Source organism: Schistocerca piceifrons, chromosome 11 (assembly GCF_021461385.2).
Source record: "Schistocerca piceifrons isolate TAMUIC-IGC-003096 chromosome 11, iqSchPice1.1, whole genome shotgun sequence".
Taxonomy (NCBI): Eukaryota; Metazoa; Arthropoda; class Insecta; order Orthoptera; family Acrididae; genus Schistocerca; species Schistocerca piceifrons.
The window spans coordinates 156,385,584-156,412,619 of record NC_060148.1 but is presented as its reverse complement, the minus strand read 5'-3'; the positions used below and the strand labels follow the sequence as shown (position 1 = coordinate 156,412,619).

The 27,036-nt window shown below is 46.3% G+C and overlaps 1 protein-coding gene across 3 annotated transcripts in view; it reads right to left on the bottom strand.

The window, feature by feature from the left end:
• Positions 1-27,036, bottom strand: part of LOC124720385 (zinc finger protein 43-like) — a 120,668-nt gene that overhangs the window by 75,941 nt on the left and 17,691 nt on the right. For 2 of the 3 annotated variants that reach the window (XM_047245721.1, XM_047245719.1), the window contains exons 4-5: positions 17,929-18,021; positions 16,923-17,003 (exon numbers count right to left, since the gene is read on the bottom strand). In XM_047245721.1, coding sequence (XP_047101677.1) covers positions 16,923-17,003; positions 17,929-18,021 — 174 coding nt within the window. The remainder of the gene's footprint in view (positions 1-16,922; positions 17,004-17,928; positions 18,022-27,036) is intronic. The other variant, XM_047245720.1, reaches the window with a different exon arrangement.

The window sequence follows — 27,036 nt, the reverse complement described above, 5'->3', positions numbered from 1 at the left end:
CATACAACAAAATCAAATTATTTCCAACATCAATTGGTGGATATTTAGTAGTTCAGTCATTTCTACAATGAAGTAAACACATTTAGTTGATAACCTACAAAATATTTCAATGCACCCTATGGGTTGTTCATTAAAATTATTTTAACCGATACTTCACAACAAGAGTAATTAGCTTTTATGTTGGTTAACTGTCACAACACAGCTGACCCAAACACTACTCCTCAAATATTATGATAATCAATAGTGGACAGATTACATTAACCTCTCAACAGAGCCACATCATTTTACGGCAAGAAATTAAGAATGTTCTGCCATTTACTCAGCCATAACCTTACTTATAGATCAGAATCATTTTGAGAAAATATTAAATTCTTTACAAACTTGAAAACTAAAGACAATATGATTCATCATTGAAGACTTAGCACACATCCATTGAGTTAACTGTGTTGCAAAAGATAAGTACAATACCAATCCGTGTTTGCAACATCTGTATTCAGACACTGGGCTTAACAGACCACGTATTGTTTTGAACGTTATACATACTGGTTAGACAGTGATGAAAGGAAACACAGTTTACCAATAAAATGTTCCAGCAATTATTTGGTTGGTATATGGTTCATGGCATATTTACCTAATTGTAATATATAACGAATACAAATAAGAGACTTAAATAATCAACAAAATGTTCTTCTTCACTATTTACAGCAGTCCCCCAATGCTGGGGTGACTTTTTCATTCTGTAACTGTACAAGGCACATAGAAGTGGAGAAAACTTATTGGCATCACATTAAAGCCTTAATCTTCCTTTACTCGGGGAAACTACAAGTGTTGTCATGTTAAATGAATTACACTTACAAGAACTGAATCTTAGCTTAGCAACAATAAACTGGGTCATAGTGATAAATGATACCTTGGGAGGAAAACTGAATACAGAATCGGGAAACAATACATATGATGTCCCACACGGCTGACCTACATAAATGTTGTGCTAAAGCCATTGGAGATGCCTTCAAAATCTGCAATGCTTGCCGATAATTAGTACACTGATAATGGCCAAACACATTCATACTAGAAACAGCCAGGAGAATAATGGAACATGCTTGCAACTGGTTTACAGGCAACAGCACAAAAATTCAACCTTTATACTTACAAAAACATACATCATGCAATTCCAAACAAATTCAAATGACTTACAGATACAAGGAGATATCAATGACAGACACTGGATGAGGTTTCAAGAGTTAAGTTCTTAGGCATTCAGATCGATAATAAATTAAGGAGGCACCAGCATGAGAATGAGATAACCAAAAAGCTCATCTCTCTCTGCCCTGCAATTAATGAATGTTCCTCCAGAGTGTCTACATGCAAAAATGCTTCCCAGCACGCTTTCTCTCAGTCCTAGCCTATAGGATAATCTTATAGGACATGGCAGCAATGAACAAATTAGTATTTATCCTATACAAGCTTGTAGTAGGAATGTGATGTGAACACTTTGCATCTACATGTCACTATGGAACTCCCTATTGCCTTTCACAAATAACATTAATATTTTATTTATTTCTATTTGGCTTTCCCAGAACATAATTCCAAAAACAAGTGAAAACTCCAAAAGATGCCATTGAAATTGCCTGTAAGTGAGTAATGCTGAGGGGATCAACTTGACAATTTACCAATTTGTGGACCCCATTTCAATTGAAACCCAAGCAGACACCAAGGAATTGGATGCCATATGTTTCATTTAGTGTGTGACCAGTAGTGTCTACTTCTAGTAGCAGGCCATTTCTGATTGGTTTTCCATCTTATAAAACGAGTCTTCAAGGGATGACTTCAACTGGTAGCTGCAACATTAATAAGGGTAAAGTGCTGTGCAATATGGGGCAGGAAGTTTGTTGTTGGTAGTGATCAGGTGTTATTACTAAATGTAAGTAATTTGATGAACAGTTTGATGAGATTATCACTGAACTGAATCTGAAGAGGAGCAAATTGAAGAAAGTTGACAATGTTAGAAAACACATAGATGGTCAAAAAACCGAAGAGATGGGAAATTATCAGACATATAATTTTTCATACGGATGGTATACCACTGCATTGAAACCAGCATTGATGAGCTAAAGGGTCTGCAGACCTGACCATGAAATTTGCTTCATCTCACAGTATGGTATCTTTTTTATTAGTGGGTGTTTGTGGCAGGCTCCACCTATGTGTACCAATAACACTGGATGAACTATGATGCTACATGGGAACAGCATGAGTTTCCTAAACTGACATGCTTGCAAATACATGGATCAAGTCTATTGTCTGGATGCTTAAATGTGTAGAAAAGGATTTTGATATTTGTGATCAGTAAATGACGAATCTGGTCCTAAACATAGCTGTGAAAAGTACCTTAATGTTTTATGTGCACTCACACACAAAATGTGAGCAACATTAAAATCATATGGTTCCTTTGGAAAGAAAGGCTTTGCAGACATGTATAGAAATAAAAATTTGACCCCAATTCTGTACCTTTGTAATAAATAAAGTTATAGTCTTGTGAAATCTGATGATTTTAAACATCCTTGAGGAATTGCCTATACAGGTATAACTTCTTTCAGTGAAATATGTAGATCTTAATTTGTGTTGATGGGTTGCACCTATTATTGAATGTTTCACAATGTTTTTCAGAAAATTAAATTTGCTTTCAACACTGTAATCTCTGCCCTGGCTACAGATATGGTGTGAATGTTATTCATTTATTCATTCTTTAATTTACATATTGCATTCCATAAATGAAGACATGGATGGATGTGGGATGAGCCACACTGCAAATCTTAAGGCAGAAGCTCTCACAGGGATTTATCTCTGTGAAGTGTAGTGACAACCAGCTGTTTGTGACTAGTGCTAATCTACTCGCACGGCTAATTAAGGGAACTAGTAATAGATTATTTTGTATGTATGTATATGTACATTTACTACAATGAAAAATATCATTGTTGCTCCTACTACATTGGTCAGCTACTTATTTTACCTAGAATTTCCACATACATCTATACTCCGCTATCCACTTAATGGCACATCACAAAGAGTACCCCATAACCCTGCTGGTGATTTCCGTTCCCATTCCACTCACAAATATGAGTGAAAAATACTGTATATGTGCCTCTCAATCAGCCCTGACTTCTCAAATTTCACCTTCATAGTCTTTATGTGCTGTGTATGTTGGAAACAACAAAATCGTTCACCAGTCAGCTTCAAATGGCAGTTCTCTAAATTTTCTCAATAGTGTTTCTAGAAAGAACATCATCTTCCCTCTGGGAATTCTCATTTGAGTTCCTGAAGGATCTCTGTTACACTTGTGTGTTGTTTGAATCTACCAGTAACAGATGTAGCAGCATCGCACTGAACTGCTTCTCCAACAAAGTATTAATTTGCTATCTTGATAGCTTGCTCTAGCTTCTCATGCAATTACCTAATAAAACTCCCAATTCCACAATTACTACAGAATCTTGCTGGCCATGTGCCAGTATCAAAATGGTCAGCCCTATTTTTCTGCATCATTATTAAGCTCTTGCATTTTATGCTCCCGAGACCACAAAGGTTGCATGTCCACTCTAGCTGACAGAGCTAAGATATTTGCTGCACAACTGCATGTACTACTCAGCATCACTGTTATGGTCACACACCTTCTTCATAGATTTCTCAGGTGTCTACCACTGTTTAATCTAAGTTACGTATTTTCAAAGTTGGTTGGTTGGTTTGTGGGATTAAAGGGACAAGACTGCTACGGTCATCGGTCCCTTTTTCCAAATACTAAAAACACCCACAGAGAATAAAAACGATTAACAGAATAGATCACAGACGACACAGAACAAGAGAAACTTAGACAAAGACCAGACAAAAAGAACTAAAATCACATAGTGTGTGGTGGTGGATGGCCGACCATAGAAATAAAAAAGGAAAAGCCAACCACTTAGAAACACATTAAAAAATCAGTTTAAAATCATAGGCCAAAGGCCAGAATCAACACAAAACAATAAAATAAAACAAACACTTAGGTTAAATGGTAAAAAACCCCTGCCCGAATAAAACGTAAAACTAAGTCAGCCATAGCAGAGTCATCTGTTAAAAAGGCAGGGAGCGTGTCAGGCAGTGCGAACGACTGCCTGAGCACAGCTAAAAGTGGACAGTCCAATAAAATGTGGACCACTGTCAAAACGGAGCCGCAGCGACATAAAGGTGGGTCCTCACGTCGCAATAAGTGGCCGTGCGTCATCCATGTGTGCCCAATGCGCAGCCGGCAGAGGACAACAGACTCCTTGCGAGAGACCCGCAAGGAGGAGCTCCACACACCGGTAGCCTCCTTGATGGCCCGAAGTTTGTTTCGTGAAGGCAGGGCGCGCCATTCAGTGTCCAAAAGGTCCAGAATTTTGCTGCGTAGGAACGCTCGCAAATCTGTCTCCGGGAGGCCAATGTCCAGAGATGGTGTACTGGTGGCCTCTTTCGCCAGGCGGTCAACATTTTCATTTCCGGGTATCCCAACATGGCCCGGGGTCCAAACAAAGACCACAGAGCGGCCGCAACGCACAAGAGTATGCAGGGACTCCTGGATAGCCATCACCAGATGAGAGCTCGTAAACTGCTCAGGGAATCGCTACAGATCACGAAGGACTCACCTGAGCAGGAGCAGATATACTCTAGGGTACGAAAGATGGCGACCAGCTCAGCAGTGTAAACGCTGCAGCCAGCCAGCAATGAACATTGTTTGGAATGGTCGCCTAGAGTAAGCGCATAACCGACACGACCAGCAACCATCGAGCCGTCAGTGTACACAATGCCAGAGCCCTGATACATTGCAAGGAGGGAAAGAAAGCAGCGGCGGAAGGCCTCCGGAGGGACTGAGTCCTTCGGGCCCTGGGCCAAGTCGAGCCGAAGGCAAGGGCGAGGAACACACCATGGGGGTGTACGCAAAGTGGTCCGAAAAGGAGGTGGAACAGTGAAAACCCTAAGCCTGGAGAGAAGCTCTTTGACGCGGACCGCGATCGTACAACCTGACCGGGGCCGACATTCTGGCAGATGGACAACCGATTGCGGGAACAGGAGACGGTAGTGCGGATGCCCGGGCATGCTAAAATCACGGGCAGCATAAGCGGCCAGCAAACGTTGGCGCCGTAACCGCAGTGGAGGGACACCTGTCTCCCCTATTATGCTGTCCACAGGGCTGGTACGGAAGGCACCAGTGGCAAGGCGTATCACACTGTGTAGTATTGGGTCCAGCACCCCCAGCACAGATGGGGATGCTGAGCCATAAGCCAGGCTCCCATAATCCAGACGAGACTGGATTAACACTTGGTAGAGCCGTAACAGGGTAGATCAGTCGGCGCCCCAGCTGCTGTGGCTCAAGCATCTCAGAGCATTTAGATGCATCCAACACGCCTGTTTAAGCTGCCGAATATGAGACAGCCAAGTCAACCGAGCATCAAAAACTACCCCCAAAAACCTGTGGGTCTCCACCACAGCAAGGAGTTCGTCGGCAAGATAAAGCCACGGCTCAGGATGGACTGTTCGGCGCCGGCAGAAATGCATAACATGGGTCTTGGCAGCCGAAAACTGAAAGCCATGTGCTACAGCCCAAGACTGCGCCTTGCGGATAGCGCCCTGTAGCTGACGTTCAACAGCTGCAATGCCAGTAGAGCTGTAGTAAAGGCAGAAGTCGTCAGCATATAGGGAAGTGGAGACAGAATTTCCCACCACTGCAGCAAGCCCATTTATTGCGATTAAAAACAGGCAGACACTGAGGACAGATCCCTGCGGTACCCCATTCTCCTGGAATCGGGAGGAACTACGAGAGGCCGCGACTTGCACGCGGAAGGTACGATACGACAGAAAATTGCGGATAAAGATCGGCAGAGGGCCCCGAAGACCCCATACATGAAGAGTAGATAGGATGTGACGGCGCCATGTCGTATCGTACGCCTTCCGCATGTCGAAAAAGACAGCGACCAGGTGCTGACGGCGGGCAAAGGCAGTACGGATGGCCAACTCCAGGCTCACCACCTTGTCGGCGGCGGAGCGGCCTTTACGGAACCCATCCTGAGATGGAGCCAGAAGGCCCCGTGACTCCAGTACCCAGTTCAACCGCCGGCTCACCATCCGTTCAAGCAACTTGCAAAGAACATTGGTGAGGCTAATCGGATGGTAGCTGTCCACTTCCAAAGGGTTCTTCGCAGGTTTCAGAATGGGGATAACAATACTTTCCCGCCATTGCGACGGAAACTCACCCTCGACCCAAATGCGGTTGTAAAGGTCGAGGAGGCATTGCGTGCAGTCCACTGAAAGGTGTCTCAGCTTCTGACAGTGGATGCAATCTGGCCCAGGAGCAGTATCAGGGCAAGCGGCAAGGGCACTGCGAAATTCCCACTCACTGAATAAAGCACTGTAGGATTCAGAATGGTGGATACGAAAAGAAAGGCTCCGACGTTCCATCCACTCTTTAATGGAGCGGAAGGCCAGTGGGTAATTGGAAGAAGCGGAACTAGGAGCAAATTGCTCTGCCAAGCTGTTGGCAATTTCGTCAAAGTCTGTACAAACTGCTCCATTGAGGGAGAGCGCAGGGATTCTGACAGGGGTCCGATAGCCGTAGAGGCGGCGGATCTTGGCCCAGACCTGCGATGGAGAGACATGGAGGACACATACCGCTCCCAGCACTCCTGCTTGCTTTGGCGGATAAGGCGGCGGGCCCGCGCACGCAGCTGTTTGAAGGTGATGAGTTGTTCAATGCAGGAATGTAGGGATGTCGCTTGTGACAATGTAGCGCCCGACGGCGATCTTTAATCGCCTCAGCGATCTCAGGCGACCACCAAGGCACAGTCTGCTGCCGAGGGGTCCCAGAAGAACTGGGAATGGCTGATTCGGTGGCAGTAACGATGCTGTTGGTGACTGAGTGAACCACCGCATCAATGTCGTCACTAGAGATAGGCTCAATAGCGGCAGTGGAGGAGAACAAGTCCCAGTCAACCTTATTCATAGCCCACCTGCAAGGGCGCAGAGAAGACTGACGCTGTGGCAGTGACAGAAAGATCGGAAAGTGGTCACTACCACACAGGTCGTCATGCACTCTCCATTGGACAGACGGTAAGAGGCTAGGGCTGCAGATCGAAAGGTCGATGGCGGAGTATGTGCCATTCGCCACGCTAAAGTGTGTGGAGGAGCCATCATTTAAAAACGAAAGATCGAGCTGTGCTAATAAATGCTCAATGGTGGCGCCTCGACCTGTCGCCACTGACCCACCCCACAGAGGGTTATGGGCGTTGAAGTCGCCCAGTAATAAGAAAGGTGGCGGCAATTGGGCTATCAGAGCAGCCAGGACATGCTGCGTGACAGCACCATTCAGTGGAAGGTAAAGACTGCAGACGGTAACAGCCTGTGGCGTCCACACCCGAACAGCGACAGCCTCTAAAGCTGTTTGTATAGGTACAAACTCGCTGTGAAGACAGTTAAGGACATATATGCAGACGCCACCAGACACGCTTTCATAAGCTGCCCGGTTCTTATAATAACCCCAATAGCCATGGAGGGTGGGCGTTCGCACTGCTGGAAACCAAGTTTCCTGAATAGCAATGCAGAAGAAAGGGTGATGGCTGATAAGTTGTCTGAGCTCAGCTAGATGGTGGAAGAAACCGCTGCAGTTCCACTGGAGAATGATATTGTCCATAGCTGAGAAAGGCGTGAAGGGACTGGGGAGGCAGATTACGCCTCCTGGGCCCCTGCTGCTACTGAGTCACCACCTGTACAACAGCCGTCCATTGCGTCCGAGTGACTGGCGAGATCCAGGTCGTCAGCAGATGCCAGAATCTCCACCTCATCTTCGGACGCAGAGTTAGAAGGTGGCGGTGGGACAGGTGCCACCGCAATGTCAGGATGCTTGGGAGCCTTTTTCTTGGACTGCTTTGCATGCTGTGCCTTCGGTGGTTCTGGCTGGGAGGGCCTCACTGGGTCAGTCTCAGGGACTGAAGATGACCATGACGCCCTACGACCAGTGACCGTTGGTTGTTTGAGATACTTGCTGGTGTCTGCTTTGGCACTGGGCAAAGCCTAGGATGGGAGGGCCCCAAGGGACTCCTTCCGGGCAAGAGGCGCCGAAAAAGGCTCACGCTTCTCCAGCTGGGAAGGGGAAACAGATGTCCCCAATGGTTGGGGTGGTGTTGCTCCTGAAGTAGATGGATCAGGAGCAACAGGGAGTGAAGTGCCCCCCACAACCAAGGGGGCCGATGAATTCTGACAGAGCTGAGATCGAACTGTAGGTGACGACACGGTAGAGGTTCGAACTGGTGTTGTAACAGCGGCATAGGTGGATGTCATGGTCACAGGATGGTTTTTTTTTTTTTGGTGGGGTTTAAGGGCGCTCAACTACGGAGGTCATTAGCGCCCAGTCACAAGTGTTAGAGCACATGGAATCTAGTAAAACTCAAGGGGAGGGGGGAGACCAGGAAGTCCGTACAAAGATGCAGATAAAATAAGTAAAAAAGTTAGATGTCTTTGGACAAGCCAGTCAAATGTATAAAACGCAGAACACGAGCAGCTGCTCGAGCGTCATCAGCTAAAATATCCTGTAAAGTAGATGGCAGGGACAGGACAACACGAGATTGACTAAAGCGGGGACACGACAATAAAACATGGCGCACTGTTAATGCTTGACCACAAGGGCACTGCGGAGCTGGGTCACCGGAGAGCAGGTAGCGATGGCTAAACTGGCAATGCCCAATCCGCAACCTGGTCAGAAGGACCTCTTCTCGCCGAGACGGTCGGGAGGAGGTCGTCCAAGCAGTTGGGAGTGGTTTTACTGCCCGAAGCTTGTTTCCTTGGAGGGATGACCAAGCATCCCACCACAACGACACAAGCCTCTTACAAACAACCCCACGAACGTCAGATGACGGGACACAATGGGAGGCTGGCTGAGGCAGGAGGACTGCAGCCTTGGCTGCAGCATCAGCAGCCTCATTCCCAGGCACTCCTACATGTCCGGGAACCCACAGAAAGCTGACAAGAGAACCATTATCAGCGAAAGAATGGAGGGACTGCTGGATCCGTTGTACCAAGGGATGGACCGGATAGGGAGCTCCAAGGCTCTGAAGAGCACTGAGTGAATCAGAGCAGAGTACATAAGATGAATGGCGGTGGTGGCGGGCATACTGAACAGTCTGACGGAGAGCAAAAAGCTCGGCCGTAAAGCTGGAACATTGGTCGAGGAGCCGGTATTTAAAGGTGATGGCCCCGACGACAAAGGCACAGCCGACACCATCGTCAGTTTTGGAGCCATCAGTGTAAATAAAGGTGTGACCGGCAAGTTGAGCACGAAGTTCGACAAACCGAGAGCAATACACTGCAGCCGGAGTACCCTCCTTCGGGAGTGAGCTGAGGTCGAGATAAATATGAACCGGAGCCTGGAGCCAAGGTGGTGTCGGGCTCTCACCCTCTCTGAAAGTGGTAGGGAGGGCAAAATCCAATTGTCGAAGCAGGCGACGGAAGCGGACTCCAGGGGCACAGGGCAGACACATACAACCCGTACTGACGGTCGAGAGAATCGGCGAAGAGGGACTGATAAGAGGGGTGGTCGGGCATTGACAACAGCCAGCAGGCATACCGAGACAGCAGTACGTCGCGTCGGTAGGTCAATGGTAATTCGGCAGCTTCAGCATTAAGACTCTCGACGGGACTAGTGTAGAAGGCTCCGGTCGCAAGACGTAACCCCGATGGTGGATGGAGTTGAGACGGCGTAAGAGGGATGGCCGAGCAGACGAGTAGACGAAGCTCCCATAATCCAGCTTCGATCGGACTATGGACCGATACAAGCGAAGCAGGACAGTGCGATCCGCTCCCCAAGATGAACCACTAAGAACTCGGAGGACATTAAGGGAACGTGTACAACGGGCCGCCAAATAAGAGACGTGCGGAGACCAACAAAGTTTCCTGTCCAATGTGAGCCCTAGAAACCTAGTTGTTTCCACAAATGGGAGAACAACGGGACCAAGATGTAAGGATGGCGGAAGGAACGGTTTATATCGCCAAAAGTTGATACAAACCGTCTTCTCTTCAGAGAACCGGAAGCCATTTGCCACGCTCCATGAGTATAGGCTGTCTAGACAACACTGAAGGCAGCGCTCCAGGAGGCATGTTCTCCGGGCACTGCAGTAGGCGACCGCGTAGGCCCCACCTGTGCATAGTGCGGAGGATACCTCCTCTCCAACAGGTATCATAAGCCTTCTCCAAATCGAAGAACACGGATACCGTTTGGCGCCTTTGCAAAAAGTTGTTCATGATGAATGTCGACAAGGTCACAAGGGGGTCAACAGCGGAGCGGCGGCGACGAAAGCCGCATTGAACATTGGTAAGTAGCTGTCGAGATTCAAGAATCCAAACTAACCGAGCGTTAACCATGCGCTCCATCACCTTACAGACACAGCTTGTAAGAGAAATGGGGCGGTAACTAGAAGGAAGGTGTCTATCCTTCCCGGGTTTGGGTATAGGAACAACGACGGCGTCACGCCAACGCATGGGGACCTGACCTTCGGTCCAGACGCGATTGTAGGTACGAAGAAGGAAGCTTTTGCCCGCCGGAGAAAGGTGTGCCAGCATCTGAACGTGAATGGCATCTGGCCCCAGAGCAGAGGACTCGGACAGTGCAAGCGCACGTTCGAGTTCCCGCATAGTAAAGGGGGCATTATAAGTTTCCAGATTCAGCGAGTGGAAGGAAGGTCGCCGAGCCTCTTCTGCCTCTTTCCTGGGAAGGAAGGCAGGGTGGTAATGGGCGGAGCTTGAAACCTCCGCGAAAAAGCGGCCGAAGGCGTTGGAGACAGCCACAGGATCAACAAGGACCTCATTACCTGAGGTAGGATGGCGGCGAATGGTGCGTAAAGCACGTCATCGAGAACAGATAGCGTCTCTACAAGCCTCATTCCACCAGGGGACGGAAACGCGACGTGAAGAAGAGGTAGTACGAGGAATGGAACGTTCGGCAGCATTGATGATAACAGCCGTGAGGTATTCGACCTGACTGTCACAACTGAGAAAATCATGGTCCGGAAAGGTCGCCAGGGAGGAGTAAAGTCCCCAGTCAGCTTTCGGTATGTTCCAGCTCGAAGGATGTGGGGATGGGGTGTGGTGCAGGAGACGAACGACACAGGGGAAGTGGTCGCTCGAATAGGTGTCAGAAAGGACATACCACTCAAACCGACGGGCAAGAGTGGTACAACAGATCGAAAGGTCCAAGTGGGAGTAGGTATGAGTGGAGTCCGAGGGGAAAGTCGGGGCGCCAGTATTGAGGCAGACGAGACTGAGATGGTTGAAGACATCAGCCAAGAGGGAGCCTCGTTGACAGGATGCAGGAGAGCCCCAAAGGGGACGATGGGCATTGAAGTCGCCAAACAATAAAAACGGCGGAGGAAGCTGAACAATCAGGTGCATCATGTCAGCCAGACTAACTGCGGATGACGATGGAGTGTAGATGGTACAAACTGAAGAAGTAAAAGCAGAAAGAGTTAATACGGACAGCTATTGTTTGGAGTGGGGTGGTCAGTGGGATGGGATGGTGATAGACATCATCCCAAACGAGCAACATGACCCCACCATGAGCTGGGATACCGTCCATATGGGTGAGGTCATACCGCTCTGAAGTATAGTGGGTAAAGGCAATACGGTCAATTGGGCGCAACTTGGTTTCCTGGAGACCAAGTACAAGCGGACAGTGCAGGCGGAGGAGCAGTTGTAATTCCACCCGATTAGATCGAATACCTCTTATGTTCCAATGTAACAAGGCCATCGCTAGTAAAAAAAAAGGGGAACGAGACGGGGGAAGAGCTGGTCACCTCGACGGCCGCGGAGGGCCAGGTTTCGAGGGAACAACACTACAACCGGTGGGAGGCGGATCCTGTTCCATCGAGTCGTCGCCAGCTGCAGCCGCTGTCCTGGGTTGCAGCATCAGTTGCCGACGAGAGGCCAGCTGAGCGCCTGGTAGCAGAGCGTCCCGGCGAAACCGAGGACAGCCGGGAGCAGTGACTCACGGATGGAGCATCTGACGAAATGCGCCGGGGTGGAGAGGGGGATAGAGACTTCTCCTTGGAGGCCTTCTTGGAAGTCCGAGGAGGCACAGGGATGGTGGGCTGGACCCGAAGAAGGTCCTCACGCGCGGGGTCCGTTTTGGAACAGCGGACCTCGGAAGCTGGGGTCCGGAACGTTTCGCCAATGGACGCCTGAGAAGAGGATCGCTTCTCAGGTGGTGGGGGGGGGGGGGGAGGAGGAGGTAGGGTGGCCCCTGGGGCAGAGGGGGCGGGGGAGGAGGATTTGGAAGGGAGGGATTTGGGAGGCGGAGGCATAGACCCTGGATTGGGGGAGGAGGTGGAGGGGGGACAGGATAGGGGTGAGGATACTGTGGAAGGAGTGGACACGACTGAGGCAAACGAAGTGGTCAACGTCACGGCATGGAGGCGGTCATACTTCTTCCTGGCCTCAGAATAAGAGAGACGATCCAAAGTTTTGAGTTCTTGAATCTTCTTCTCCTTCTGATACGCGGGGCAGTCTAAGGATCTAGGTGAGTGGATGCCAGGACAATTAACGCACCGAGGTGGTGGGGTGCATGTATGTTCCTCATGAAGAGGATGTCCACAATCGCCACGAAGGGGCTCAGCATCACACCGTGACGACATGTGCCCAAAGCGCAAACACCGAAAACAGTGCACACAGGTCACACGTCGCACCGGTAGCACATCACCTTTACCTTCTCCGGGAGAACGTCCCCCTCGAAGGCAAGGATAAAGGCCCCAGTGTCGATGCGATGGTCTTTGGGGCCGCGCTGGAACCAGCGGACGAAATGCACGCCTCGGCGGTCCAGGTTGGCCCTGAGCTCCTCATCAGATTGCAGCAGGAGGTCCCGATGAAAAATAACACCCTGCGTCCTATTCAGTGCCAGATGCGGGACAATGGACACTGGGATGTCCCCTAGTCGGTCGCACATCTGGAGCGCCGCCGACTGTGTGGCGGAGGTGGTCTTTATAAGAACGGACCCCGAACGCATTTTGCTGAGAGCCTCGATTTCCCCGAAGATGTCCTCGATGTGCTGAACAACGAACATGGGCTTGGAGGTGGCGAACGTCCCCCCATTGGTCCGAAAGCAGACCAAATAGCGGGGGAAGTACTTCGCTCCAAGCCGGCGGGCCTGTCCTTCCTCCCAGGGAGTGGCCAAGGGGGAAAGGGCAGGAGAACCAGATCCAGAGACAGTACTTTTCTTTTTGAAAAACTCGGCCGCAGAGCGACCTGATACATGTTGACGTTTCATCTGCGCCGCCCCGATACCACCCACCACCCACTCCAACCAGGGGCTTTCCCCACGGGCACCACCCAGCCTCAGCAAGGGCCACCTGGCAGGATGACCGTTGCTGGGAGTCCTGATGCCCCAAGGAGACGGGCATCTACTCCTTGGCCAACGTGGGGAGGGTGCAGCTCAGGTATTGGCAGTATGATCCCTGTGTTGTCAGGGGGCTACAACCTATAGGGTACATGACGACCCCACTACAACGGGCTGGCTACTGTGCTGGATTTCGGGTGCCATGGAAAGTCCATCATGATCGTAGGTGCAGATGGGGACGCACTATGGGCGTAACTTTTACAACCCATCAGGCGTTTAAGCCCAATTTGTTGAATTGTGGGTATGGTTACAACGCTGTTACAATGCTGAGTGCCAAGGTCTTAGTGCACGGAGGAGCAGTGATACACCACATAAGGTGTCCTTCCCCAAAAGGCTCGTACTTCTGTAGCATTTGGAAAAATGGAGGTCAAACCCCGAGGGGGACCATTACATGGAAGGCCGAAACGGTTGAAACTCCTTTTAGTCGCCTCTTACGACAGGCAGGAATACCTCGGGCCTATTCTTACCCCGGACCCACAGGGGGAGAGCACAGGATGTAGCCGCTCATATTTCCGCCTTGCCTCGGTGTAGGTCAGGCGGTCCAGGGTTTTATATTCCATTATCTTCCTTTCCTTCTGGAAGATCCTACAGTCCGGTGAGCAGGGGGAATGGTGTTCTCCACAGTTAACACAGATGGGAGGCGGAGCACATGGAGTATTGGGATGTGAAGGACGTCCACAATCTTGACATGTGATGCCGGAAGTACAGCGAGATGACATGTGCCCGAACTTCCAGCATTTAAAACACCACATCGGAGGAGGGATATATGGCTAACACATCACAACGGTAAACCATCACCTTGACCTTTTCGGGTAAAACATCACCTTCGAAGGCCAAGATGAAGGCACCGGTGGCTACCTGATTATCCCTCGGACCCCGATGCATGCGCCAGACAAAGTGAACACCTCGTCGTTCTAGGTTGGCATGTAGTTCATCATCGGACTGCAGAAGAAGATCCCTGTGGAATATAATACCCTGGACCATGTTGAGACTCTTATGCGGCGTGATGCTAACAGAAACATCCCCCAACTTGTCACGATTGAGCAACCTCCGTGACTGGGCAGAGGATGCTGTTTTGATGAGTACTGAACCAGAGCGCATTTTGGACAAGCCCTCCACCTCCCCGAACTTGTCCTCTAAATGCTCCACAAAAAACTGGGACTTGGTTGACATAAACGATTCCCCATCAACTCGTGTACACACGAGGTACCGGGCTGAATATTCTCCACTGCCTTCTTTAGCCATATGTTCCTCCCATGGAGTGGCCAGGGAGGGAAATGATCTTGGTTCATATTCCTTGCCGTTGAGGTTAGACCTCAATCGCTTAGAGACTGCTGGTGGAGGCCCATCAGCGAGAGATGATGTACCACGCTTCATTGTGGGTCATCCGACCTGATGCCACCCACTCCAACCAGGGGCTCTCCCCACGGGCACCACCCAGCCACAGCAAAGACCACCTGGCAGGATGGCCTTTGCCGGGAGTCCCGATGCCCCAGAGGGATAGGCATCTACTCATCGGCATACGTGGGGAGGTAGCAGCTCAGGCATCAGCAGTGCGATCCCTGTGTAGTCAGGGGGCTACCACCAAGAGGGTACATGACGACCCCACCACAACGGACTGGCTACCGTGCTGGATGTCGGATGTCGAAATATCCATGCACATCACGAGGGCAAAGATGGAAGTGCACAATGGAGAGAATGTATGCTATCCGGAACACACTACAGCGGATGTGGCCGGAAGCTCAATTGAAATCCAACTCCATCACAATATCGGGTGTGCCAGATCTTAGGGCAAGATGGATTGAAGATGCATCACGTAAGGTGTCCTTCCCCAAATGGTACGCACTAACGGAAAAATTTGGAAAGGAGGTGGTCAAACCCCTTAGGGGACCATCATATTAAAGGCCGAAACAGATGAGACTCCTTTTAGCCGCCTCTTACGACAGGCAGGAATACTGCGGGCCTATTCTAACCCCCGAACCCGCAGGGGGAATTTTCAAAGTAACAAGTGGGGTACAACATCAGTGATTTCAGTGCCAACCACATGACATGGTATTCCAGACCACACAATCAGCAACACACTGTTCTTCACACTTGCTATGGGAGCAGCACTCCATGCAGTGGACACTATCCCTGAACCTCTGGCCCTGGTGCCATGGAGACATCTTGTTTGACCTGTGATCTCTTGGGCTGCATATGAAGGCCAGTATGGCCTTTTGTATTTTCATGGTAAGTGGTCACCAACTACAATCCAGCCACTTTGACAACTACAGCTATGCCTTAGGACACCCTACAGATCACTGTTTTAAGCAAACTCCTCATATGCAGATCCCTGACTACTATGTGCAGCATTCTCATTTCTGTAAAACCCTTCTTGTGGAACAACACTACTACTGTTTCACTTACTGTCCTGTCTACTTGTGATGCCAATGCATCCCTTTCATTTGTTTAAAATGGCATAACATGAGTCCCTGTGACATTTAAGTCTTGGCCTGTTAGCTGTGAATCAGCTACACTCCTTTATATACTCTCTGAGCTGTCCCTAGCATGATAGTTTGGATCCTAGACCTGTATGCTTGTATAATCACCACACATTCCAGTGTCTGAAGAAGCTAACATTTCAGTGCCTGAAAAATCCTTTAAAATTTCAGGAAGTTTGTTTATGAACAATCAGATCAAGAGTGAGCCAGTACCTAACCTTCGCAAATGTGTGTTGAATGTTCCCCAATATTTGTCTAATTTCATTCTTGTGATGTGTTTATCAATGTGAGCTTCTCCTTCCCTTAGCAAGGTCATAAAGCATATTTAAAAAAATAATCTTTCTTCTTCAGATCTGCCAGGACTCGCATGGTGAGGCCATACATGGCTTCAGCTATGTACAATCATTCACTAAAAGCTATAAGAGTTTTTCTATTAATGAAAATTTTATAAGTAATAGAACAGGTACCACAGAAGCTGCCACAATATGTACAGGTTGTGGCCAACATATCGGGGCTGATCTAGAACCCACAAATTTCATCTCTGTTTTTCAAATCCCAAAAAAAATTTAGGGCAAACTCAAGAATAACTATGATTCACACAAAAGATAAGAACAGCCAGTGTTATTTTGAATTCTATTATCAGAAGTTGTTGAAAGTAGGAATATTTCTCAAATTATCTACACTATTAGAACTTACACTTCATCTAAATGTGAATTTCGCGACCATCACAGACAACCATTATACAATGTAGTTGATAACAACAAGGGCTACTGAGAACAGGATTATACCAGCCACTAGTCCCCTTCCACTACTATTTAAAACAGTCAGAATGTAAGAGGTGATATGAAAGTGAAGTGCAGGAGTACAAGAATACTCTACAATTACGAACAGCAACAAATGCCAGAGAACTGACAATCTGTGACAATTCCACTGCAATGCATCTTTTACTCTACACACTTAACAAAAGACTTGAATACATGCAATACATCAGAGATGTAAATACTTACAGTATTCTCAGTTATATTTAATTCAGGATCCTCCTTGATAAAATCAGTGGACAAAGATATTCTCAATGGATCTTCAACAGACTGAAAGAAGAACACAATCTGTGAATTATAACTGCTTGCTATCTTCTGTGTGTATATGACAGCTCTCAATATTCTTTTCTCATTAGTATCATCCAAATTTGAAGAGATTCTTATCAATTGGGAAGAGAGTGTGCCAGAATGCATTCAAGTCAGTTCTATTGCCCCTGATTTTGCTATCAGCCATTGTGCAGTATTTATATGGCATACTTTCACTTTCTATTCCTGTCACATAATCCACTCTGATTACAGAGGCACTATGGCCTACTCTATCGGATGGTTGTACTCCCATATACAAATTTGATGTACGAGTGTGGCAACATTTCAAAATTAAACTCAGATAATATAAAGATGCAAATAATCTTCCAACAGTAAACCCATAAACAAGAGGAATTTTTGGTCATTAATCAAATGAATGTGGCATTCCACACATTATCATCAAAATTACCCAAATTTAATGTTATTTACACAGCTTCTTGCCATATCACCATGTATTTTCAGTGCCTGCTCTTTAGGGAACAATGCAAATTTATGTCATGTGTACCGGAGGAAAATCATAAGGAATTCCACAGCACAATTTCAGTAATGATGTAAATACTAAAGTGAATAGTGACTGGGAACTCTAGAATATACACCCATCACATGTCATAGTTCCACATATGTTACAGCACTGTGACACAGAGATGTAACAAGATTAACAATTACTTCCAAGAGGAAGTCTTCCTTGCTCCGTTTACACCAAATATGTACTTAAGGCATTCATTACATAGAATCACAATAAAAAATTAATGCAACAGTAATGGTTCATAAAGATATGCTTGTTACAAGTGCTGTTAAAATACTATTGGTAATACCCTACAAATAACACATCTAACAAGAGTTTCTTACTACACTTCCTGCACAATACAGTGCTTGTGTGAAAACTTACATTATGCTCAGATCCAGCAGCATGGTGTTTCAGTTCGGGGTCTTGCTGCACGCAAACACTAGGGTCGCCAGCCTTTAATGGGTCTTCAAGAAACTGAAAAACCAAGAAAGTGACGTTATCAGGGCATCTGTCTCTTGTTCCTACATGGCACTGTCATACAGGGGGAGAGAGGAGGACGAGACCGGGCGGTGGTGGTGGGGAGGGTGGAACGGGAGACAGGGCGTGGGGGCGGGGAGTGGGGGCGGGAAACAGGGTGTGGAGGGGGTGGGAGACAGGGTGTGGGGGTGGGGGAGGGGTAGTGGGGGGGGTAGTGGGAGACGGGGCATGGGACGGGGGGGCGTATGTGAGACGGGATGGGGGGTGGGGGGGGGGTAGTGGTAGACGGGGCGGGGAGGCGGGGGCGTGGGGGCAGGGAGGCAGGGCGTGGGGGCAGGGAGGCAGGGCGTGGGGGCAGGGAGGCAGGGCGTGGGGGCAGGGAGGCAGGGCGTGGGGGCAGGGAGGCAGGGCGTGGGGGCAGGGAGGCAGGGCGTGGGGGCAGGGAGGCAGGGCGTGGGGGCAGGGAGACAGGGCGTGGGGGCAGGGAGACAGGGCGTGGGGGCAGGGAGACAGGGCTTGGGGGCAGGGAGACAGGGCTTGGGGGCAGGGAGACAGGGCTTGGGGGCAGGGAGACAGGGCTTGGGGGCAGGGAGACAGGGCTTGGGGGCAGGGAGACAGGGCTTGGGGGCAGGGAGACAGGGCTTGGGGGCAGGGAGACAGGGCTTGGGGGCAGGGCGGAGGGGCAGGGAGGGTGGGGATAGAGAAGGGGGAGAAAAGGGGAGTTTCTTATCAATCTATTTACACTAAGTGACATGCACATAAGACATCCAGTCAGCAAAATCTTACAAGACCATATCTTGGGCGTTGGGCAATGGCGAAAGCAAAATTAGATTCGACGTTCATCATAATGCGATCATAATGATGATGCTATGACATATTAGAAAGTAACTTTTTATTCCAACACTGGACCATGTTACGACTGGCATGAGAGAGCGTTTTGCTGAAGAAGATATTTATCATTTTAAATTCAACATCCTTTTTCCATCACAATTACTGGAACATGATGCTAATGATCTTGCGCACAAACTAAATCAGTGCTCACCCGAACTACTGTGTTTTGAAAGCGACTCACACTTTGTGGTTAAAAAGAGACTAATGGGACAGTCTCTTCAATACAAGCAACGAGCATAAATGCTCTTAATGATTGTGATTTTGTTATGCAAGCATTGTCTCTCTATCCTATATCTGACTATCCTACTTTGCATACGCTGTACAAAATATTTGTCTACCTGCATCTATTGCTGCAGTAGAAAGAAGTTTTTCAACACTGTGGTGTACAAAGACATGGCTGAGGTCAACAGTGAAGGAGGATCGACTTAATGGCTTAGCTCTCTTGGACACTCACCCTGAAATTGCTTGTCATGCTGACAATGTAATTAACCAATTTGTCAGGAAGAGTAGGTGCATAGAATTCATCATTTAAAGTACAGAACCACAACTATAACTTTTTTATATCATGTATATGTGTATAATCAGTTTAAATAAAACTTTCTTACACTTTCCATATGATTTGATTATCTTTTATTACAGTAAAAGTAAAGGTAGCTCAAGGTATCTTTAGTGAGCCATCCTTGAGGTTTTTCTGTATCTGCCACTGTCTCATATGAGATATGGTGTAAGTTCTATTGGCCAGCTGTGAACTGAGGCTCGTGTGCAACAACAAAATCTGTTGGTTGGGCTCAGAGGGCATCCTAGGCTCACTTTTTGGCTGTTGGCTGAAGAGGCAATGAACATTTGTAAGTGAGGCAAGAGAACATCTTTGTAGAGTCAAGCTATGGATGAACTACTACCAATTAATTTTGAGCAGAGTTTAAGACTCAGATCAGACCTTTCATTAGTTTTGTGACCCTCACTACATATTCTCTGGAAAATGGTAGGGTCCCTATGTAGCAACAATGAGTAAGTTTCAGAGATGTAATCTCACATTTACAAAACTGTAATGCATAGATTCGTGCAGTCTATTACAGAGTTGTCTTTTGTTTGTTTTGAATGGCCAGCAACTGCTTGTCTCAGGGGCTCAAACTGCAGTATGTGACACCAGCATAGCACAGTAGGGGATGCATAATTACCTACTGAAAGGTAAGCATATTTTATTCAAACCAGTAGAAAATACAAGGTATCGGTAGTCAATCACTTAATGCTCCCAGTATGCACTGTTGCCCCCTTTCAGATGCATTGATGAAGCTGCACAATGAGTGAGTGTTGACCATAATGGCACAGGGAGAGGAGGAATATCACACTGGCTGAATGTTTGTCCCCATTGTTGTGGGTTGATCCCAGCAAGCAAAATTATACCATATTGTGACAATTGTTTTTACCAAGATATGATCACAAACATGGAATGCTGACATTACACATTCATGTCCACAACGCTGGACAAATGATTGCAGTAAGGAAAACATGTTCAGATTGTTCGAACAGGATGTGACGATACATCGACATATCCGAAAGAATGGACACCACATATGTAATTAAGGTGATGTCGGCCAATGATCCTTTCAGTGTAGATGCACACCACACTACCTCTTACAGGAACCAGTGTAAGGAGGATCATGAGCACTGCATCAGTGGTGAGTAAGTTCAGAATTTGGGTCTGACAGGAAGCATGCTAGAGTAGACCATGCAGATGTGATGACCACTGTGTCCAGATGGCATAGTCGTCACTGCAAGTGCCCAGTCCGCATGAGACTTGGGTTCAATTCCTGGTCCAGCACAAATTTTCAACCATCCCCATTGATGTAAATTAATGCCCACAGACAACTAATGTCTCTACCTCCATTGTCCCTGAGTCAGTGTGGCTGCAGGATCAAAATGCTGTCTGTCCCCTTGGACATGTCCAAAAGAACAGACAACACATGCATATTTGACATTCTGAGATTAGATATGAATAAAAATTTATTTGCAGCAATAGTGATTCCTTCCATTTATGTTTAACCAAAAATATGTAACTTTACCTCGGGCTAACTTTCAAGACCTTCTTTAGTCAACAATCCCTGCTCCTTGAATGTAGCATTATTGAGCAGCCAAATTCTGCCTGAAATAACACCCATAGCCCTCAAAATCAATTAGCATGCATGCGTTAGGTTACCGTTACTTGAAACAAAGGTGAAGCCCATACATTATTTGACTGCTAACAATACCCTGATTTAATCAGGGTTGTTTCAGAATCAAGTTACAAATGAAGGGCTTATTTCAATAGTGGTACAAGTCCATTTTTGTTCATCATGAGATACAGAGTCCTAAAGTTAAATGAGTGCTGCAAAATCTGCAGTTGAGATACCACTAATATATTCAAGCATATGGGTTCTTGCTAGACACGAACCTTTCTTTCTCTTTGTTTGGATCATTAATTTCAGAAGCATTATAGGCAGATAAGTGGAGGTAATGGACTTGTACCACTATTGAAATAAGCCCTTCATATGTAGCTCTCTCTCTCTCTCTCTCTCTCTCTCTCTCTCTCTCTCTCTCTCGTTTTATGATTACATTCCTTCCATGCTTTTGTAGTAAAGAGGTGCAATCCCATATTTTAGTAACTTTAAAGTGTATTCATGGTCTGTGGCACAGATCTAAATTCTTTTGAATGAAAAGCTACACAGTGCAATAATGCATTAGCCTCCACTGGTGAAACATCAGAACAATAGCAAGCTACATATATAGCTTTCTCTGTGTGTTTTACTGTTAATTCTTGAATAGTAGTACTGGAATGGATATAATGTGTGCACACTGTGTGCAGATGGAGGAGCTGGCCTCAGTTCACCAACAGCTGAAGATGCGTTTTGCCATATTCAGCAGCATTCAGGCTGCTGCCTATTGTAGTAGTGGGGGCCGAGAATCTGGCTCATCACATAGGATGCCTAAGGTGTCACCTATTTTGCCCACTGGCTCTGTTGTCAAGACACCTTGTGGTGTACCCAATGTGGCTGAGTTGTCTCACCAAATGGTGAGGGATGGGTCGTAACAGTTAGCGCTGTTTGAGGCAGAGAGTGATGTGGAGGCTGCCTCACCCATTGACCCTGTGAGTGGACTGGCAGGTGTTCATTCATCAGGGTCCAGACAGGCCCAAGTGGAGAGAAGTTTTCTAGTTTATCAGGACCTCCAACGTCAAACGCATTATGGAGCTCCTTAGGGAAATGGCATCCAGACTGGAAATGAATCCTATGTGTGCTGAATATGTCTGCCATGGAGCCTCATCTGAGACATGGAAAATGTCCTGCCTGTGGCTACGAAACACACAGGGTGTGGATGTCTACAAGTTGTGGCTGATGTTGGTGCCAATGATACCCATTTGTTTGGGTTCTGAGGCCACCTTCAGTTTATATTGAGAGGTAGCAGAAATGGCGAAGCGCCCTTGTGTCACACATGAGTGCATGCAGCGCACACAGTTTGTATCAGCATTCCCAGAATTGATTCAAGTCCTTTGGTTTGGCGTGAGTGGAGGGTCTCCAAAGGCTTCATCGATTCTCTGACTGCCCAAACTGCAGACTGCTGGAAATGCATTATGAGGTGGAGAATTGTAGAAATACTTGATGGGTCAGTGGTGCACTACACAAAGCAAGCGTTTTTTGGGCTAGGCAGTTGTTTGAGGTCCTCTGATGAATGCACGCTAGTCAGACTGCATACAAAGTAAAGACCATACTACCATCAACATGTTAACAGTAAATTCTTGATGTATTTGTAGTTCCAGAATGTAATGCCCTCCAAGAAAGCTGTTATGTTCAAAATACATTTGGACCAAAGCTGGCTGAAACATTGAGCAGAAACCCTTGAAATATTTAGCAAGCCATGGAATGTACACTGAAGAGACAGATGACACACCTGTGGGATGGTAGCATCAGAAGAGTGGAGGGGAGACGAAGGGCAAGAATGAATATGGGTGAAATTTGTGCAATTAATGAAAGCGCATGCTATTGGTGGTAACCCCCAAACAGTAGTGAAAGTAGGATTCTCAGACTCAATAATATTCTTATATTGCCAACATATATAACTATACTTAAAATACTTTTTGCCGCAAATAAGTAGGCAGTTATGCAAACATTCATTTTCATTCCATATGTTTTGTGGATTAGCTATGACTGTTGGACACCATCACAAGAGATGGTACTTGTATAGTTTACAATGTGGTAATGGCAGGTACATCACACCTATCCATTTGTACCATTCAGTTCTAATGTATCTTACTGTTTTTACGTAATTTAAGGCATTAAGTAATGACTAACTGCATAGCAGAAGTACTAAATCATTGAAAGGCACATCAACTTTGCTAGCTTTCCCACAGGTACTGCTTCAGAACTATGGTCTCATTTTACAGGCTGACTACATTGTGGCAGCACTGTGGAGAAGCAGACTAAACAGTTTCACATGACCAGAAATAATGGGATCCATTTCCATTCTTGCAGATGAATTGATTTTTTTTTCAAGAGCCGTCATACAGGATCACAAAATCATTCAAGAAGATTTTTGCACCAACTAGGTATGTCTGTAGTTTTGCACGTATTTCCTGTGACTTTTCTTACAAGCTGGAATGACCTTTGCCTGTTTGTATACATGTGCAAACCACTGTTCCATAAATGAACAATTCGGATGGCAGAAAGATGTCAGTTCAGCACCGTTTTTTGTGTAACTGAATCTGCTAACTACACTTTATGGTCATTTGACCTCTGGTGTGTTCATCGTCTACTTTTGGAGTGCATTCCATATGGAGTTATAAGGATTGTAGCTCTGGACTTTACTGCAAAATGCTTCTGCCTTTTTCTAGTACTTGGTGGCTCAATGGGTAATTGTGACACTGCAAATCCAAAGGTCCTTGATCATTGAACAGCAGGTACGTTGTAACTAGTTAGGTAAATCAGTTCAGATGTGGAAAGAGGGTAACAGCACATGGTAGTCAGTAGGACTGTGTGTAGTAGAGAACTCCGGTGTTTAAAACCTCCAGGCTGATGACAGCTTTACCTCTAGTTTATATTTATGTTTAGCTTTCTGTCATGTATTCTCTTCATGACACAAGCAGATGACTGATCCTTGGCTCTGTCACATACGCCAGTTAACAACTTATTAGCCTTACAAACGGGCTTACCAAACTTATAAAGCTTGAGAATGCATTTCACATGGAATCTGCAGCTTGATTATCTTCTTTCTGGCTGCTGTGCATGTACATTTGCATTAAAACTGTGCAAGCCACCAAGCGGTGCATCGTGGATGGCATCTATTACCACAGCAACAACAATTACTACTACTAGGCACTTCTATGGTGTTCTATATATAGTGTCCCTTACAAATGAACCACAGTTTTCAAAATACAAAAAAAGTTGATTATTCCCCGTCCTACTACCATCCTTATGTGCTTGTTCCACTTTATATCACTTCACAATGTTATGGTTGAAATGGCTCTGAGCACTATGGGACTTAACTTCTGAGGTCATCAGTCCCCTAGAACTTAGAACTACTTAAACCTAACTAACCCAAGGACATCACACACATCCATGCCCAAGGCAGTATTCGAACCTGCAACTGTAGCAGTCGCACGGCTCCAGACTGTAGCGCCTAGAACCGCTCGGCCATTCCGACCGGCCCCTGCATTGTTATACCTAAACATTTTATTGACCAGACTGTCAAGCTGTAGAGTACTGATGTTGTATACAACATTATGGGATTGTTTTTCCTACTCATCTGCAGTTACTTGAATATTTCTGCATCTGCCATTCATCACACCACATAAAAAGTTTGTCCAAGTCATTTTGTATCCTCGTAGTCACTTAGTGATGATCCTTCCCCACACACAATGCCATTAGCAAACAGGCACAGAATGCTGCTCATCGGATCATTTCATATACAGATATGGCACCATTCTCTGTGGCACTATTGATGATACTCTTGTCTCAGAAAAAACAGTTGCTGTTGAGATCAAAGTACTGGCCTCTGTTACTTGAGAGGTCTTTGTACCATTCATATATCGGGGAACCTATTCCATATGCTCATACCTCTATTTACAGTATGCAGTGGTGCACTGTTCAAATGCTTTCTGGAAATATAGGAATGTGGAATCTTGCCTGTTGCCCATCATCCATGGTTCACAGTATGTAATTTGATAGAAGACCAAGATGAGTATTGCACAAAATCAATGCTGATTTGTGGATAAAAACTTTTCTGTCTTAAAGAAATTAATTATATTTGAACTGAGGATATGTTCAGGAACTCTGGAGCACATAATCATTATGATATTGTTCTGTAATTTTGCAGGTACATTCTTTTACCATTCTTATACACAGAAGCCACCTGAACTTTTTCCCAGCTGCCCGAGTCTTTGCACTAGGCGAGAGATTTCAAATAAATGCAAGCTAAGTATGAGGAAAATGCTGTAGAGTACTTTCTGGACAAATTATTTGTGATTCGGTTGGGACATGGCAACTATTATGTTTTCAACTCTTCCAGTTGCTTCTCTACTCCAGGGATCCTATTACTATGTGCCTAATACAGGAGTCTGTGTGACAGTGAAACAACAATATGTTGGTATGATCCTCCTGCACAAACTTGATAACTAAATACAGAGAGGGGTTAGTGACCACCTTCTGCTTTCCTCCAAAGCCACACCAGACTGGTCAATGACTGCCTGGATAGAAGTCTTTGACCAGAAATGTCTCGTGTTCTCTGTAAAATCTGTTGCTCATGTATGATGGTGGTAGTTGTATGCTTCACGCATAGATCTTTTTATGGACAGAAGAATTTCCATTAGCACTTGGCTGTCACCACTGTGCATACTTTTTTGAACTGAGAGTACAACAGTCTGCTTCCTCAGTGTTTTCCCAATTCTGACATTAAACCACAGTGGGTCTTTCCTGTCTGTAATCCAGTTACTCACCACATACTTATTCAGCGTGTGATTTACAGTCCATTTAGTGTTTGTCCATCTTCCTCTATGTAGATCATATTGGAAGTAAATTACATTCTCATTGTTTAAATGGGATGTTAACAACTGTTTACCTGCTCTTTCTAGCAAATCTATTCAGCTAGCCCTCTTAAAGGATTCATTAACTTCATTTACCATCCAGAAAGAGATTTTCACTGTGCAGCGGAGTGTGCGCTGATATAAAACTTCCTGGCAGATTAAAACTGAGTGCCGGACCGAGACTCGAACTCAGGACTTTTGCCTTTTGCGGGCAAGTGCTCTACCATCTGAACTACCCAAGCACCACTCACGCCCCGTCCTCACAGCTTTATTTCTGCCAATACTTCGTCTCCTACCTTCCAAGCTTTACAGAAGCTCTCCTGCGAACCTTGCAGAAGTAAAGCTGTGAGGACGGGGCGTGAGTCGTGCTTGGGTAGCTCAGATGGTAGAGTACTTGCCCCTGAAAGTCAAAGGTCCCGAGTTCAAGTCTCAGTCCGGCACACAGTTTTAATCTGCCAGGAAGTTTCATTTACCACTGTCGCTGTGCTAGCATCATGATCACTAGCCCCTTTCTGTACTAATACTATCTGTAAGGACAAGCCTGTTTATAGTTGCAGTATTTCAACTATTTCAATTTTGTGTGGGCTGTTAAACTAGCAGCTTACGACAGCTTTCAGAAAACGGTTCTAAAGTACTTCACAAGACTGCCTGTCCATACCACTTGCAATGTATGCTCAAACATCTTAGTCTCTACTCAGTAGGTTAGGATCACCTACTTTTTCTGCACTACTTTGTGTAGATATTCCTTCAATGATTCTGTAACTGTCACAGCAGTATCACATGGCAAATAAAAACATCCAATGCTGTAGTTCACATACACGGAACCATTAAGGGAACTACTCATTAAAACAGGAAATCATAGCTTGAGTCTTGGGACTTGGTACCAATTTTCATATAACTTCATCAATGCTATCTCATTTAATTTTTATTTGCATTTATAATGTAAAGAAGCAATTCTACAAACTCACAAACTAAACTACTTCACCTGCTCAAAGATAATGTTTAAATCCATATGGGTAAAGTGTAACAAAATATTCTATTTTACCGGTTTCCTCGTTTCCAACCTGGAG